This window comes from Schistocerca serialis, chromosome 2, assembly GCF_023864345.2.
Source record: "Schistocerca serialis cubense isolate TAMUIC-IGC-003099 chromosome 2, iqSchSeri2.2, whole genome shotgun sequence".
Classification (NCBI taxonomy): domain Eukaryota; kingdom Metazoa; phylum Arthropoda; class Insecta; order Orthoptera; family Acrididae; genus Schistocerca; species Schistocerca serialis.
In genome coordinates this window covers 221,060,560-221,078,765 of record NC_064639.1, presented here as the reverse complement: position 1 = coordinate 221,078,765, position 18,206 = coordinate 221,060,560, and the positions used below count along the sequence as shown (strand labels likewise).

Sequence of the window (18,206 nt, the reverse complement as noted above, 5' to 3'; positions counted from 1 at the left end):
TAAAAGGCACTAAGCCTCATAAGTGACTTCTGAGACTAATGATCTTTCCAAATAGACCAGTTTTTCCTACTGTTCCAAACTCCACAGAAGCCTTTAAAAGGCAAGAGATCAGGTTGAAATCCGGACAAAAACAAAAAACATCATTTTTACCTGCCAGCATGTATCATTACAGTGAACACTGTACTTAAAAGTGAAGAATTATGCTACAACGTTCTCTACCTTTTAGTTTTGTTGAAAATATAAACCAGCTAGGTATGTAAAAGGCCTAAATGAAGATGTTCCATAGAAGTTCTCAAATTCCTTTACTGACATAAGAGCACTTGCAGTTTTCAAATCCTTGACACTCCTGTTAATGAAATTGCATTATGTCTTATGCATTTTGGTTGATTTGTGTTATCTGATGTTTGTTTAACATTATTACCCCACATTTCACTTACTAATGTCTTTAGTATTTGTTCTGCTACTGTCAAATGAGCTTAAAATTTTAGGCTGAATGGCTTTTCTTCCCCATAAATGTATAGTAATAGTGACACATACTATATCACTGCAGCTGACTGATGTTATTTCAAGGAAGATGTATTACAGAAATATATATGTTTCTACTGTAAGGTCCATGACATTTAGAAATCTTCCCATGGTTTCTGCTGGCAAGTAGCTAGTGCAAGTCCCTTAGGGGTCTTCTTATGAAGAGCACATCCATAAGTTGCACATGTGTGACAGAAATGTTTCCAGATAGATGATTATAACATGTCAAAGAGGCACCAACTGGAAACCAAGGGGTGACTTTTTCTGTGTGCACAGGACCATCAGTGATGCTGCTGGGGATTGCTGTAGCTGGGACGTGAACCAAGACTGATTGCTACTTGCATCCTCACTACGCTGTGATGAAGTTACTGTCTGAAATCCTTCTCTTGCTCTTTCCATTTGGAGGGTTCCAGACTGCACTGAGCTGGACTCCTTAATCCCTATTGTAATGTTGTTTGTCATGTGAAAATGTATCACCTCCATTAGAATGCAGTCTCAGAATGATGAAGTTTGGGATATAACCTACACCTACACTCCTCAAGACATGTTAGAGTGTGTGTGCTGCAGGGTACTTCATGTACCATAATGACTTCTTCCTTTTCCTGTTCCAATTGTGAAAGGTGCATGGGAAGCACAGCTGTTGGTAAACTTCCATTTAACCTTCAAGGTTTCATTGCAAGACAGATGCAGGAGGAAGTAATACATTGCCTGAGTCATCCAGGAATGTACAATCTAATAATTTTAGCAGTAAAACACACCATGATGAACAACATTTCTCTCATAGCATCTGCCACTGGAGTTGAATGAGCACCTCTGCATTGTGTTTGCACTTACTAAATGAACCACTGACAAAACATGCTGTTCTTTGCATCTTCTCTATATCCTCCATCAATGCTATCTGGTAGGTAGGAGTGGCAATAAATCAAGTATCGGTTCAATGCGAGTTTTGCATGCTATCTCCTTCATGGGTAGAGTCCAGTCCTTTGAGAATTCTCCCAATGAAGAAGAGACCACATAGCAATTGGATTTTTGTAATTTTTTATATTTATGGTATGTGAAGTTCAGAACTTAACAATCATTCAGTCAAAACAATTCAATGCAAACCTCTAAAATTCTCCAGTAAATCATTTTTGATGTTTTCTAAGTGTCTTCAATACCCTAAAGTAAGGACAATTATTTTTGACCACTAGCATGGCTCTGTGGTAGAATGCTTGCCTGCCATGTAGGGATCCTCATTTCAATTACTAGCTGATGAAATTTTTTAAACAAAGGCGCCTGCTCTACTAGTGTTTATGTGATGCACAAGATGGAAAATAATCAGTAGCCCTCAAGACTGGTAATTGCTGGTTTGAGCTTCCATTCCAGATATAAATTCTTAACAATCTATGTCTTATAAAAGATTATTAATAAGGCTTGCTTAAATTAGAAAAAAATTACAAATTATTATTTTTTATTCCTTATATATTTTACACTTCATGGAAACACTGATGAAACATGCACCTTTGTTTAAAAATCTACCACAGCTGGGAATTGCACCCAGGCTACCTCCATGATAAGTGAGTATTCTACAACAGAGCCATGCAGCACATTAAAAAAAAAAGCTTTAGGGTATTAAAGATGATCAGAAAACTTTACAGTCAATTTCCTGCAAATTTTTGAGAGTTGCATCAATCTGCTTTGACTGCTTCATATCTTAATTCTAAACTTCACATAGCACAAGTATAAAAAAATACAAAAATCTGGTTGCCATGTAGTCTCCTTGTCAGTCAAGACTCTGGCTACCTTAAAATTAGCTTTATGAGGTCATTCCACTTCAGATTTCTTTGTACACAAGCTCCCAGATATTTAACGGATTTTACTATTTCCAGCAACTCTTAGGTAATTGTGTAATCAAACAAAAATGGGTCTTTCCACCTGTTTATGCGCAATATGTCATATTTGTTTATTTTGAGGGTCGACTACCAATTCCTGCACCAAGTGAACAACACTCACTCGGAAAATGCTTGAAGGTGCTTTTACATCTGAAGATTTATCTCCCTTAAGGATGATATGTTGTGTCCTGTTTGCTAGGAACTCTTCAATCCAATTAAAAACCTGATCTGATGATTCCATATGCTCATACTTTGTTCATTAGCTCATAGTGTGGAAGAGTATCAAACAGCTTCCAAAAGTCAATGAACACACCATAAACTTGGGTATCAGTATCTACTACAGTATCTTTTTGTTCTTGTACATGACCAGAGTGAATTGAGTTTTGTAAGAATGTTGTTAGTGGATGTTGATTCCTAAAGAGAAGATTTTCAGTCTCCAGAGAGATGATAATATGTAAGTGTACATATATTCCAAATTTCTGTAGCAGACTGACATCTGTGATATAGACCGTGGTTGTGTATATTAGTTGTATGGCCCTTCTTTAAAATGGAACTGACCTCTGCATTATTCCACAGTTATATCTCATGGACACTTATCTCAGTATCTCTAGTATCTTTCATTTTGATCTGTGATCTTCATGTGACACTTAAAAGGAGGAACCAAAGTCTGATCTCCCTCAATGAAACTATTTTGGAAAACAGAAAAACAGAAAAATCATTTCCGTTTCCACTCTACTATCCTCAGTTTTGCTGCCAGTGTGGCCACTGAGTGAATGGAAAGTTAGATGATCTGTTGACTGATTTAAGAAACGTTCTAATACAACATTTCATACCTAGTAAAGTATCATCAGAGTCCACACCTGAAAATGTTTTACAGTGTAAAATTGCATTTCTAAATTTATATAGCCCATCTGAAACCTTCTGGTGTCTTCAGATCTCTTCCACTTATACAACATTCTTTCATTATTCTTAAACCAAATGTTAAATGTGTATCATGTGATGTCTTATTATATTCTTTGTCTGCAGTCTATATTCTCCTACCATTCTGCCTTCTCTTCCTTTCTTTACTATTTCCAGCACCCCATCAAAATTAAATTTTTGTCTCCATTAATGTACTGAATAATTTCTTGTATCTTATCATATATTTTCTTTAAAATCTCATCATCTATGAAGACAGTAGGTAATCTACTTGTACTACTGGGGTGGCTCATAATTTTGTGTTTATCTGAGCTATGGTGATCCATTCCCTATGTTGTCCATAATAGTTTAACTGCATTCCTATTTAATTATTCATTTTTAGACCTACTTTGGTGTTATCTCTATTTGATTTTGTGTTGACAACCGGTCCAGTTGCTAAATGAACATGGTTCTCCTTTTAAAGCTGGACACAATTGTAAGTCATTTTCTGCCTACATGGTATCACTTCCCTAAATTATTCATAACCTTTTTACTATGTTTAGCTGTTGGTTGGCACAACAGTAACTTTGATTAAAAGTACAGTTTCTCGGTATATAAAATTTTTGAGTCTGTTTACTTGATTAAACAATTTATAAATTAGAATTTATCACAACTATTACATATTGCAATATTAATCCATTTTTGTAGCAAATTATCAAGTGTGCACTACATTTTAACTGTTTTGTCATTTCTTAGGGACTGTTTATTAATTACTTGGCTATCATTTCAAATCCAAAATAAATAAGATCTTTTTGAAGCTGCCCACACATTTCAGGGAAGGTGCATTGCAGTTTACTGATAATCTGTAAGAAAGCTTCATTTAAGTGTAAATGATCATCCAGTTTCAGCCTACCTTACACTACTCCATTAAGCAATGTTTCTGACATCTGCAGGCACCATCACCAATTTTAACATTCAGAATTTTAACATTCAGGCACATTCACAATGAATTACAATTATTGCATGTCCAGATTTTGAATACACATTGATGTTTTTATTAGAAGAGAAGGTATTTTAATTTTGCATGAAATAATGAACTATCCAAATAAACATAGTGCAGTCTCAGTTCTACTGTATATTGTATTAATTGAAATTTTACTGTAACTTGAAACACGTTTCATTGATTTTCCTGATTTTATGCAGTGATAAAAAATAATGTCTAAACAAAGACAAATCTAACTTTTGATTTACCAATGTCTGAGCTTTATCACGCAACAGACTGCAAGCTTCCTCATACAACTGACGTGCACTTGAAACCAGCTCTGTGACTTGAGGTCGTAGATTTGGCTGTAACATAAATAATAATAACTGTAACTGTTCTGTCAGTGTTCACACACTATTTTCATAACCAAAATTACAATTATTAGATATTAGTGTGAAACAGAAAACTAGCAGTGGGCAAATAAATGTTTGGTGAAAGTACAGGATTTTGTATGTTAAGCACACAAAACAGTTCTTAAATGCAAAATTAAGTTTTCGATTTCAGGGTTAAATTGTTGCTTATTTGTACTAATACTTTTGAATTAATTGTTAGTTTACAACAATGGGGAACATGGGGGCTCAGTGCAGACTAAACTGCTAAATTTATCTCTAATGTAGATTATTGATGGAGGAGATATTCATAACAACAGTAAATGTCTAAAGTTTCTTATTGTATATCATAAAAATGACTATCTGTGTTTTTCTTATCATAGTTTTGCACTCTCATTATCCATTAGAGGCAGCATTCTGCAATACAATTGCTAAAGAAAATGACTACTTGCTCACAAATTAGTAACAGTTCATAATTTTGGCAATTTGGATGTATGTTAAAAATAACTGCTACGTGTCAACTTAAGAATGAGCTATCCTTGTAATAAATGAGGCAATACACATTTACTCAAGGATACTTGTTTTGTAGTGATATCATGTGGAAAAATAATTAGCATATTAAAGTAAATCCAAACAGTGTCAATGATTTGCTACTTGGATAAAAATTAGGTCTTTGGAAATCATGTACTCATATGTTACTATTAATGTATACTTTTTTCATTGTGTGCATATTAGAAGTTGTAAGATTGATGCTGTGACTGACACAATCTACCCAGTCATGACTGGTGAATGACCAAATACAAGGATAAATTGTGATAGAAATAGCTCAAGTTTACATAAATAAAACGAATTGAGATAAAAGATATGAAACTTACTCCTTCAACAATTTTACCACCAGGATGCACTTTCTCAAGATGTGTAGACGCTTGTACAGCAAGTTGATAGAGCTCTGGTTCTATCATGGGGTGACTGATTGCTACCAGTTTTACATACCTGAAACAGATTTTGTTATCTCTTAGTTTAAAAAAAAACACTGTTATTTACAATATAACGTATGGTAAACAAAATTATCATATGGCATTATTGGCAGGGAGTTGTCTGGAGTTGTTTGGCCACCTGGTGAAAGTCTTTCTACCTGATACCACTTCAGCAACTTGTGCATCCTTGTGAAAATATGAGATGAAATGTTTTGGACAATGCAACCATATACTTTCCAAGTGAAGAAAATCTCTAGCCTGGCCAGGAATTGAACCCAGGAACTTGCAATCTAGAGGCAGTAATAATAACTACTAGACCCCAGTCATAGCATATGGTGATAAGCTCAACTGTGCTATAAAATGTTTCACTGTGGGGCATACTGGATCAAGTCCATCCACAAGAAGTGGTTCTCATCATCTTTGAGGTTAGTTGCACAACTACTTTATGAAAGTCTTCAAAACAAAAATGCACTTCCATTAAGTTTCTGCAAATTTCCCCAACAGCATGACTTCATGATAAACAAAGTAGTTAGGAGAACCTCTTATGGCACACATGAATAAAAAGGACCAAGTGTCTTTGTAAAAGGGGCAAACTACCTAGCTCTTGGTCCTAATAGTCCCTACTTCTGGAAGAGAAGAGAAATATATAAGAGAAGCTTAAAAGGAAGGATAGGATACTCTGACCCTAGGACAAGAGAAACCCTTACTTGTAGTGAGGATGGGAGGAAACAGGTGGGTCTCTCCCATTATGGGGTCTCAATACCTTGTCCTTCCTTTTTAACCTTCTCTAACTTATACCTTTCTCCTCCCCAAAGGATGAGCTATTAGTTCCAAAAGCTAAGCAGTGTGTATGCTGAACTTTTATAAGTATTGGCAGTGCTATACATTTCATCTCATGATGTAAGTAGTAGCCAGCAATTCTGTCATAGCTGATTAGTTTTTTAAATTAAATTTTCCTTCGATTCAACAGAAATCTTGGTCTGCCAGACACACACACACACACACACACACACACACAGAGAGAGAGAGAGAGATAAACTTTCGGAATTACATAAATCAATTTGTTACAATTAAAGATGTCTTAAAAATAAAACAATATCTCTTCAGACATAGTTTACTTCTATAACACATTTCATTTCAGAAAACACAGACTTTGAATAAATGTGCTTGGGCAGAAAAAAAATTTAAGCAATACAAGTTGTTTGGTATCAGTGTTGCTTTACTGAGTTGTGATATAAGTCCTTCATGTGTATATATTACAAGTATTTATATTTGCAACTAAATACTGGATTCTGTATTATCTGGTTGACAACTACAATGCAAGATCATCACAATATATCAGATTAATTACCATAACACAATAGTGTTCAATATTTGAGGGAATGGACTACATCTCAACCACAGCAGGTGCCATGGATAGAAACAGCTGCTAAATTAACAAAGAAAGTCAAAAATGTGCTTCAGTAATAGTAGTTAAGAATATAACTGTGTTCACATACATATTCTATTGAAACAGCAGTTGTAACCTGTTAGCTGTTAGACAAAAGTTGCACATCACTGTAAAAACTGCAGCAGATACACGAGAAAAGTCACCTTCCTGTATCTCATTAATCATGAAACCTACTGATAATATCTGTGAAACACATTCAAGCAACAGATAACAAACTGTCATTCACAAAGGTTATTAATGTATTCACACTAAGAATATGGGACCATTTGGGTAAAGTCATTCATCACTCATTCGTTCACACACCATGCTCTGCAAACCTCACAATGAAGGAGAGCTTTCAATGATCTGTAGCAAGTCATGCTATGCACTAATAGGCACAAGCAGTCACTGCAGGCAACTTCTGTATAATATGAACATTAATATTAACCAGATACATTATAGAAGGATTGGTATAAGTGTAATTTTTTTTACTTTGTTTTTGAATATCTGGCGATTTTCAGTTTTCTGCTTGACAACTACTTTTTTGCAATTCTTATGGTACCAACTGTGTCTTTATAAACTGCAATCAGTTCACCACTCTCATCTCCACAGAAGAAATGTTTAAATTAGCTGCCATGAGTCCCTGCTAGAGAGGGCTTGCCAGATATTGTTAGGCGGGACTACACACACCACAAGAGGATGCCATCTTCACATAACCTCACTGCCTGTAACTGTGATTTGTCCACGTGTCTTTTTACGCTGTTGCACTCAGTGCTTCATCTAAAATTATCCCAGATTGTCCACAGATTATCATTAGAATACTCTCCAATCACACCAAGCATCTGGATGACAGTGTAATAAGAAATTTTAAACTATGACTGCTCATGAGTACTGGTACACAGGACTAGTGGAACAGAAAGAGAGACTGCAGGATACAAAATTATGTATGCTTTATATCGAATATATTATAAGTAAAGAAATTAATGTTTTAATCCTCCAGTAGTGTTTGATATGTTCTAGAATGTTCATCCAAGGTGTTTACACCAATTGACACAACAATTCTCAACTCCAGTTAGGGTCATATAGTCTAAATAGAATTTATTTTCTCATCTAGCACTGTGGTTTTGAATTTCACAGTCCATTCTAAATTCACTCTTATTATTAAACACAAATGATGTTAGGGAGTAAATGCATTGGAATGCAAGTGTAGGAATCCCGAGGTGGTTAAAGAGGCTTCTGCAAGGTGTTCAGTTATCAGCTGTGCCTAATACTCTTACTGACAATTGAGAAAAGGGTAGATTACTAATCACTGTAAAGATGACAGTCTGACCAGAGCGGTCAGAGATAGCAGTCATGTGCTCATGAGGTGTGCCTGCTTGTGTGAACGTATGTGTGTTTTCCTGTCCTTTCTTAAGAAGGTTTTGGCCAAAAGGTCAGTGTGTAATTGTCTATTCATTGTGCTTGTCACAACTCAATGTATCATGTTTACGGTGAGCAGCAATCTATCCTTTTCAAACAATGGAAAATCCAGGATATGTTTGCCCCACTCCCAAATTCAATCATGCTGGACTTGTTAAAGATCTTCTTCCCTTCTCCCAACCCCTATACTGGAAACACTTTTGCCACTAATCCTACCAATCAGACTCCACCAAAGACCAATGTTGAACCCTGCCTGACTTAGTCCATTCCTCCATCCAACTGTGATCTATCCCTACTGCCCCCAATTCACCCCTGTTAACTTCCCAGAATTTCTTAACCTTGAACTTAGCCTCATCATCACTCCCCAAATCACTCAACATGCAAGCTAACCTTAGATCTGCAGAAAGAACTGCAATCCACCACCTACCAACTGATCCTGACCTTATAATCCTACCTGCTGAGAAAGGCTCCACCACTGTTGTTTTGAACTACAAGGGTTACCTGGCAACTGCCAGATTCGTCCCCTTTCTAGAAATCCAGCAGGATCTTGAGTCTCTCCTCAAATCCTTAGGCCCATCCCAGAACCTATCCCCAGAGTCTCTCCTACCTACTCACTCCTACCACTCCCCACATTCCTACCTACTACATGCTTCCTAAAGTCCATAAACCAATCCACCCAGCTCACCCAATTGAAACAGTTACTGTCCCCCACTGAGAGAATCTCTGCTCTTGCAGACCAACACCTTCAACCTACTACCCACAACCTGTCTTGCTATATAAAAGATACCAACCATTTTCTTCATCAAATCTCCACAATTTTTGTTCCTTTCCCACACAGTGTCCTGCTTGTTGCTATTGATGCCACCTCCCTTTATACTAACATCCCTAATGCTCATGGCCTTGGCGCTATTGAACACTATGTTTCCCAAAGCCCACTGGATTCCAAACCTACAACCTCCTTCCTGGTCACCATCACCAACTACATCCTCACCCAAAACTACTTCTCCTTTGAAGGCATCACCTACAACCAAATCCAGTGTACAGCAATGGGCATTCACATGGCATCATCCTACGCCACTCTACTCATGGGCCATCTAGCAGAACCCTTCCTAACCACCCTGAATCCCAAACCCTCCACCTCATTCAGATGCATTGATGACATCTTCATGATCTGAACTGAGGGTGAGAGCACCTTATCCACATTCCTCCAGAACTTCAACACCTACTCCCTCAATCAATTCACCCAGTCCTGCTAAACCGAACAAACCACCTTCCACAATGTTGATCCCCAACACAAAGATAGCTCCATCAGTACCTCCATCCACATCAAACCTCCAACCACCAGAAACACCTCCACTTTTGACCACTGCCACCCATTCCATACCAAGAAGTCCCTTCCATACAGCCTAGCCAACCATGGACATCGCTTCTTTGGTGACAAGCAGTCCATCTCAAAATACACCAAGGGTCTTACTGAGTACTTCACTGACTGTAATTACCCTCCAACCTTGGACAGGAATAGATCTGCTGTGGCTTATCTCTCCTGCCTTATCTCTCTAGTCATGAAGCACTTCCTAAAGTCCCACCATCTGGCACTGGAGCAACTGAATCACATTCTCCACCAGGGTTTTGAATAACTCTCGTTGTGCCCTGAAATGAGGTATGTCCTACCCACTATTCTTCCCACCTTTCCCATACAGTGGTATCCTGCCACCCACCAAACCTACACTACATCCTCATCCATCCCTCCTCAACCCCTACTCCCAACCCCTTGCCTGATCACTCATATCCTTGTAATAGACCAAGCTGTAAGATCTGTCCCATACATCCTCTCACCACCACTCACTCCAGTCCAGTCATAAGCATCACCTATCACATCAAAGACAGGGCTACCTGTGAAAACAGTCACGTGATCTATAAGCTAAGCTGCAACCAATGCTCTGCATTCCTCGTGGGCATGACAACCAACAAGCTGTCTGTCCACATGAATGGGCACTGACAAATTGTAGGCAAAAAACAGCTGGACCACCCAGCTGCTGAGTATTCTGCCCAAAACAACATTTTTCAGTTCAAGGACTGCTTCACAGCCTGTGCCATCTGGATCCTTTCTACCAACACCAGGTTTTCTGTACTGCGCAGGTGGGAAATCTTCCTGCAACACATCCAATGTTCCCATAACCCTCCTAGCCTCAACCTTAGTTAATCACTGCCCTTCATTCACCTATCCCCTTCCCTGTTCCCAGTCCAGCAATACACAGCTTTCTATTCTGTCAACATATTCATAGTGTTTTTACTCCCCCACCTCGCCCTCCAACTAACCACCCAACTGCATCTAGTTGCCTTACCCTCTCCCCATCTCATTTTCATCCCTGTATGCTCCCACAAGCAGCATTTTACATCCCGACCCCTACCCTCCTACACCTCCCCCTTCGTATCCCAGCCTCCTAACCTCTACCACCCAGACTGCTTCTCCTATCATGCACTGTTGCTTGCAGCCTGACCACATCAACCAGAGATGGTGGTCATGTGTGTATGAGTCGCATTTGCATAAATGTGTGTAATTCAGAAGAAGACCTGTCTGTGACTCAACATCTTCACAATGGTGAAACACTGTAGCCTTTCCATAATCTGTCCTTTTCATAATTGTTGATACTCAAACCTGAACTGAATGTTTCATTCTGGAGTGGAGTGTATGCTGTTTGGAAACTTCTTGGCTGATTGTAAGTGTGAGCCCCCCACCAGGACTCAAAGCCAAAACTTTGGCATTCATGGTAATGCTCTTACCAACAGGACAAGCAAAGTATAGCCCATCCTCACACTGTCACTTCTGCTAGTAACTCTCTCAAACTTTCCTAATATTACAGAAGATCTTCTGCATATGTTGTTGGACTAGCAGTCTTGGAAGTCACAGTCTGAGGGTTGTTTCCAGAATGAATGTCTCACTGCTGCAGAGTGTGGCTTTTTTGCAACCTTTTTGAGGGATTAAAGCAGCATTCCAAACAATTATACAGACGTATTTGAAAGAGACAATTTTTTGACAAAAATGATTTCTCAAACAACAGCAAAAGATAGTGCATCTACAAAGAGAGAAGTAGAAAAGAAAATCTCAAATGGAACAAAACTGATTGGAGTATGAAGAAGACAAAATGGAATGTTATATTGGGTAGGCCTCACTTTTCAGCAGTTAAGATGGCAGATGGTATAATAACTAACAGACAGGAAATTGAACAAGCATACGAAGGTATCTTTAAATATCTGTAAAGTTCAAGTGATGAATCAGAAACATAGACAATGAGGAATGAAACTAATAACATGCTGGGAGTAACGGTAGATGAGACCTGTGAAAGCTTCAAGTAATGAAGAAAGGAAATGCACCTGGAGATTAGTTCTCAATAGAAATAGTTAAAGTGGGAAGAAAAATAATATTAAAGTAACTTCCAAAATTTTTCACAAAAATCTCCACAAATGAAGACAGTTTTTTAAGAACTGGAACAACTTTGTACTTATGACACACCATAAGAAAGGAGATAGAAAAGACATACTCCACATCACCAAAACTATTCTCAGCAGTTCTAGAAGAAGTTCCCAGATCCATGAACAAAAACAAGGAAGGAATATATGTCAATGGAAGAAACATGAACCACCTTAGTTTACTGATGACGCTGTGCTGTTTACCTCTAGTGCAAGTTAACTTCATCAACAAATACAAAAACTCAACAAAGAACATTTGTAAGTAGCCTTGAAGATCAATTACAAAAGATTAAAATAATAAGTAACTAGCGTGTCAATAAGAAAGTAGTGTAAATTAATAAGGAATCCACAGAATCACTCTATAAGTTTTTGTTCTTAATGAAGTTAAAGACAGTGATTGAATGTATAGCAAAAGAAATAAAAAGTAAAGTAAAAATGGTATGGAGTGGTTTAGATAAACTAAAGAGGCTTTTCAAAATCAGACCTCCAATGTGTCTAAAGAGAAAAGTTTACAGTCACTTTTGACTTACTACAGTGAGCCACGAACTTGTAAATTGAAAAACATTCAAAAACTGAGTGTTGCTCAGTAAGAAATGGAGGGATGCATATTAGGAATTACTAGAAGAGACAAAATAAAAATAAATGAAATATGATTTAGAAAATAGATTGGAGTGGAACACCCAATGTAACTGGATGGGTGGCTCACTTAGCCAAGTTAACGGACGGCAGATGAACCCAGGAAGTTCTTTGTTGGATTTGAAGAGATAAGCAGACAATGAGATAATGACCTAAATGGAAAGTGGGTAGACGTCATTAGGAAACATTCAGGAGCAACATGGATGTATGGAGAAGTCACAGGAAGTCTTAATCCAGTAGTGTATGAGAACTATCAGATGGTAATGATGCTGTGATTATACAAGTGTTTTGTGTCTCATAAAGAAGGCACTAATCTGAAACAGGATAACCCTATCTTACTACAGGTAGGGATTAATGATTGTGGTAAAAAATTTACATTTCTTCCTCACCACTCTTTCTATGTACTGGTTGACCACACCTCTAAAAATGTGATGTAAAACATGGTCTTCATGGGCTATTGATAGAAGCCCATTTACACAATGATTTAAAGTGCTGGGCTGGAGGCAGATTAGGGCCACACGCCAGGTTACTATGACAAGCATAGTGCATGTCAACAATCAAACAACACACCACACGATGACCGAGAAGCTACCACAGGCAGCCTGATTGGCAACAACAGTCACCTTGTCTGGTTTGCGTACACAGTGTGACACCAGCGGTGTCTATTGGTAATTGTATCTTTATACAGACATCCACGGGCCTCTGAACCCTCAATTCAAATGTATCTCTGTCATGTAACTACTCTCTGTATATTTGTGTTCTTGTTGTCACTCTGTGACCCAATAAACTTTGTTATTTTAAGACTGTGTGTTTCCTTGTGTTCCTCGTTACAACACAAGTGGTGACAAGTGGGTGTAGAATTTTTGCGTGTTCTGGATCCTGTGGGCTTATTACCATTTGGTTCTATCACAGAGGCTCTCCTTCAGTCAGTCACCCAACAACAGTAAGATACTGTAGCCATGTTGGACTGGTTATTGGCTACATTGACTCAGGCTCTGGCACCAGTTGCTCAGCCACCAGTTCTCACCCACCACCATACTCACCCTCCAATCATTTGGCAGAAGACTGGGATCATTACGACAACCAGCTGTGCAAACATCTTGTGCCATTTGGGTGGTTGATAAGAAGGTCTGTAAGACTTTTTTTCTTATCCTGGATCTCCCCTTGCATTTATCACTTACTGTGTCACCTACCACTTCAGCAGGAGCCAGTGTCACTTTCCTTTGATGATATGTGTGTTTGCTGTCCTCTCATCAGCCAAAAGCATATGCATGTAGCCACTGTGCAGAATCAATTCTATCAATGTCACAAACTGTCACAGGAATTCTTCCATGCTTGGGTGGCCAATCTTCACAGCCTCAGTTGTAAACATCTTTTGTCATGGCCCGGCCTCGGGAGATGTATGCGGGCACCATGGTCTGAGATGCAATCATTCTTTTGGCCACTGACAAGGAAGTGCACCACCATGCTCTGCTGTTTGAGGACCCTAAGTTGGAAGAGGTTTCGAATACTGCACAGTCATTTGAGGTTTTCCACACCATGGGCAAACAGTGGGAGGCCATTGTTGACAGCATAGAAACCTGTTATGAGGAGCCTAGCACGCTAGAGAAGGGGGACAAAGCTGCAGTACAAACACACTTGCCCTGCTGCAATGGGCAAACATATCAGCAACAGCAGGAACAGTGAACTCCACTTACTTTGTGTCCCCCATTTTGTACAGCATGAGTGGGTGGCCTCCCTCAGGTGGTGGGCCACTTGCCGTAGATAATGCAGGAAGGCCACAAACAGCAGTAGGTCAATCTATAACCCCTCAAGAGTTGTTGCAAGAATCAGTGGACATAGATATTCATACCTGTTTCATTGTCATGTTCACCATTGTCGGAAGGCAGAACAAACTTTTTGTTGAAGTCCAGGTGATAAATCAACCACTGTGGCTACAGGTCAAAATAGGAGCTGCTGTGTCCCTACTCAACTCACAGACATTTGCCAGGGTCAGGTCCCAACTGTTGGCCTGCATGGAGCATTGATTGGTAATCTATAACAAACACCAGATTCCTATTCTCAGCTATTTCACACTCAACACTGTTTACAAATTCGTTGTCTGTTCTGCCACATACTTGGTGGTAAATGATGTCAGTACTGAAAATTTATTTGGGTTGGACACCTTTGCTACTCTTACATGAGATGTATTCACAGTTATGAATACTGACAACCATAAATTGTACAATGGAATAATGACAATGCAAATTTGTGTTGGACCAGGACTCGAACCTGGATTGCCTACTTATCATGAGCAGTTACAGTCTGGCACACACTTTTATTGTTGTCATTCCATTATACAGCTGATGGTTTGCCATATTCGCAACTGCAAATACATTTCATGTATTTCATAATGGCTACTGTCACATGCATGCATGCATGTCTAAAGGAACTTTGCATAGTAATTTGGAATAACACTAGCACTGCAATACTGCATTTGCTACTTTTGGTTTTTCTATGATGGATGTGGTGCTTCTGGTGCCAGTGCCTTACCACAATTTGGATTACATGTGTTCTGAGTTTTCAGATCTGTTTGTCTCAGGGTTAAGTTGTATAAAAAATTTCAAGGCACATGTCATCCTTAAACTCTCAGCTTGCCCCCATTTTTTCCAGGATGGGCCAGTGCAAATAGCTTCGTATGACAAGGTTAATGTAGAGCTAGATTGCTTAATGTTGTTGGGAGTGATTAAATTGATTTCCTTCAGTGACTGTATTACACCCTTAGTGACTGTAAAGAAGCCGTTTGGTCAGCTTCAGCTCTGTGGAGATTTCTAGGTAACTATCAATACACAGGCTGTCATGGACACTTACCCCTACTTCGCCCAGAGGAGTTGCTCTCTAAGTTGGCCAGGGACCACACTTTTTTCAAAATTCGACTTTGCTGAATCCCATTGATTCTGTTGGTCGAGGCATTCCAACAGTTACTTGTGGTCAATATGCCTTTTGGCCTCTATCAGCATCAGTGGCTAATGTTTGGGGTTGCTAGTGTACCACCCATTTTTCCATGTTTTCTAGGACAGGTCACATCGGTTGCTCCCAAGCTTATCAACTATCTTGATGATAGATGATATCATCATGACAGGTGCTGCCATGGAGGGTCACCTACGTAATCTCTGTTCCGTATTTACTGTTCTGCAGTCTGCGGGCCTCAAGTGTGACCCCCTAAAGTCTCAATTTTTACAGCCTTCAATTGTTTATTTGGATCATAAAATTTCCAAGCAGGGTATATGCCCCATGTCAAACACCTGGTTGTGGCAATGGATGCATCAGAGTATGGGGTGGGGGCAGTTCTGGTCCAACGTCATTCTGATGGTTCTGAACAGCTGACTGCCTTTGTGCTCAAAGACTCAAATTGGCTCCACAGCATATTCTCAGGTGGAGAAAGAAATCCTTTCTATCACCTATGCCGTAAAAAGAACAATATGTTTTTGTATGGTTCCAAATTTCACATAATAACCAATCATAAACCTTTGGTTTTTCTGTGTAGCCCATCGGTATCCTTACCAGACGTTGTCTTCAGTATTGGGCCCTGTTTTTGTCCAGATGCAGTTATGAGATCTTTTTTCATCCTACATCACAATATGTGAATACAGGTGCACTATCCTGAATCCCCATGGGCCTGGACCCCTCTTTTGATCAAGTGGAACTGCTTTGTTTTCATTTGGATGCAGAGGCAGTACACAGAGTGGATGGTTTTCCCATCACTGGTTCCCATGTTGCCTCTGCTGTGAAAACTGATCTGGTGCTCAGGTATGTCATTTCCATGATACAACAGGAGTAACCCGTTCAGCTAAGAGTTTCATAGTCAGACTGGCTTCAGAACTATTATGCATTTGGAATCATCTGTCTCTCTTGGATGCTGTTATTCTCCTGTCAACTAAAGAGTTTACTCCCTGCATCATGGTTCTGTGACTCTGCAGGGGGAGGTTCTCCATTTATTGCATCTGGATCACTCTCTCACACCAAAATGTTGGTGTGCTGCCATGTGTTTTGGCTGGGCATCAACTGGGAGATGGAGCACTTTGCCATGGCCTTCCACAAGTGTTCAAGAGAGTAGGTACACTGCACACAGTTTTTCTGCCATGGCCGCCTCCTACGCAGCATTGGGAAAGGGTCCATATTGATTTTGCTGGTCCTTTCTTTGATACTTTCTGGTTGTTGGTAGCTGATGTTTTTTCTCATTTTCCTTATGTTATTCACTGCCTGTTTGTGACTTTCAAGGCCCTGTCTGAAATAGTCTGCACTGAAGGCTCGCCTTGCACCTTGGTTTAGGACATGGGTCCTCAGTTCATGGCATAACCTTTTACAGATTTCAGTGACCACAATGGCATTTGCCCTGTAACACCACCAGCTTTCCAGCCACACGCACATTTAAAACACAGCTGCACAAATATGTGGAAAATTTTCCTGCTGAAGAGGCTCTTATGTTTTCCTTAAGCTCAAACAGAATGATGCCAATTGGGACCAAGAGTACTGATGAGCTCCTGTATGGCCATCAGCTGTGCACACTGCTTATCCTCTTGTTGCTGACTGGATGTCCCCAGCAGTGCAGGTTTCATCGATGTTTGCACCTGGCACATCTGTCTGGGCCAGAAGTTTTGGACTGGATTCCAGCTATCATCCACAGCTCGTGTGGCCACCATGTATTCATGGTCTTCATGGTTTGGATCATGGCATGCAACCAAAACCAGCTGTGTCACAGGAAGGGCACCAGGCCAGAGCTGGGGACCTGCTGCCACTGCCATCAGCTCCTTGTCCTGTGCAGGCCCTGACTGCTCTGAGGGTAGGACAGACATTGTTGTGCCCATCTGCCCCAGTGGTTGGGACTATATCAACAGTAACAGCAGTTCAGTTTCCTATGGCTGGTGTTGGCCCCTCCCTTGGCACTTTGCCAGTGCCGCTGGCAGCAGGGAGGTACACTGGTGCCTAATCTCCAGTGTCTTTCCTCACCAGTCAGTAGTCATCACTCCCTGAGCTGGCACCCTCTACTATGGACCCTCCCATCACTGGTCCTGTCTACTGGGTGCCCCAGATGGCAGGGGTGCCCTTGTCCTACTCTCTTTAGTCCATAGGCTCCAGTTCCAGCATATTAGAAACCTTTGACTGCTGTCACAGACATGATGGATGTCTGAACAGCCACAGCATTGTGGATAACGGCACCTGGTCTTTTCCCAAAAATGGAGAAGGAGTGTAGTAACCTGCTAGTTGCTATACCTGCCATAGCAGTAGATCACGTTACTATGACAAGCACAGTGTGCATCAACAATCAAACAATGTGCTGGAGAACGACTGAGGCAGCCGGAAGGAATGGTCCAACTGCTGACAGCAGTCACCTGTTCCAGTGCAGTGCAATACCAGCAGTGTCTGCTGGAAATTGCCACTTTATGGGTGGGTCTCCTGAGCCCTCAGTTCAAATGTATCTCACTCATGTAGCTACTCTCCATATATTAATGTTCTTGTTGTCACTCTGAGACCCAATAAACTTTGTTATTTTATAACTGTGTGTTTCTTTTGTGGTACTAGTTAGAATAACTTATACAATGGAAATACAATAAAAATGAGTTTATAAAC

At 39.8% G+C, this 18,206-nt stretch overlaps 1 protein-coding gene across 1 annotated transcript in view; it reads right to left on the bottom strand.

The window, feature by feature from the left end:
- The window catches only part of LOC126456962 (diacylglycerol kinase eta-like), a 537,414-nt gene that overhangs the window by 16,373 nt on the left and 502,835 nt on the right, over positions 1-18,206 (bottom strand). Inside the window, exons 22-23 of the mRNA XM_050092898.1 lie at positions 5,540-5,657; positions 4,545-4,640 (exon numbers count right to left, since the gene is read on the bottom strand). Of these exons, the coding sequence (XP_049948855.1) occupies positions 4,545-4,640; positions 5,540-5,657 (214 nt within the window). The remainder of the gene's footprint in view (positions 1-4,544; positions 4,641-5,539; positions 5,658-18,206) is intronic.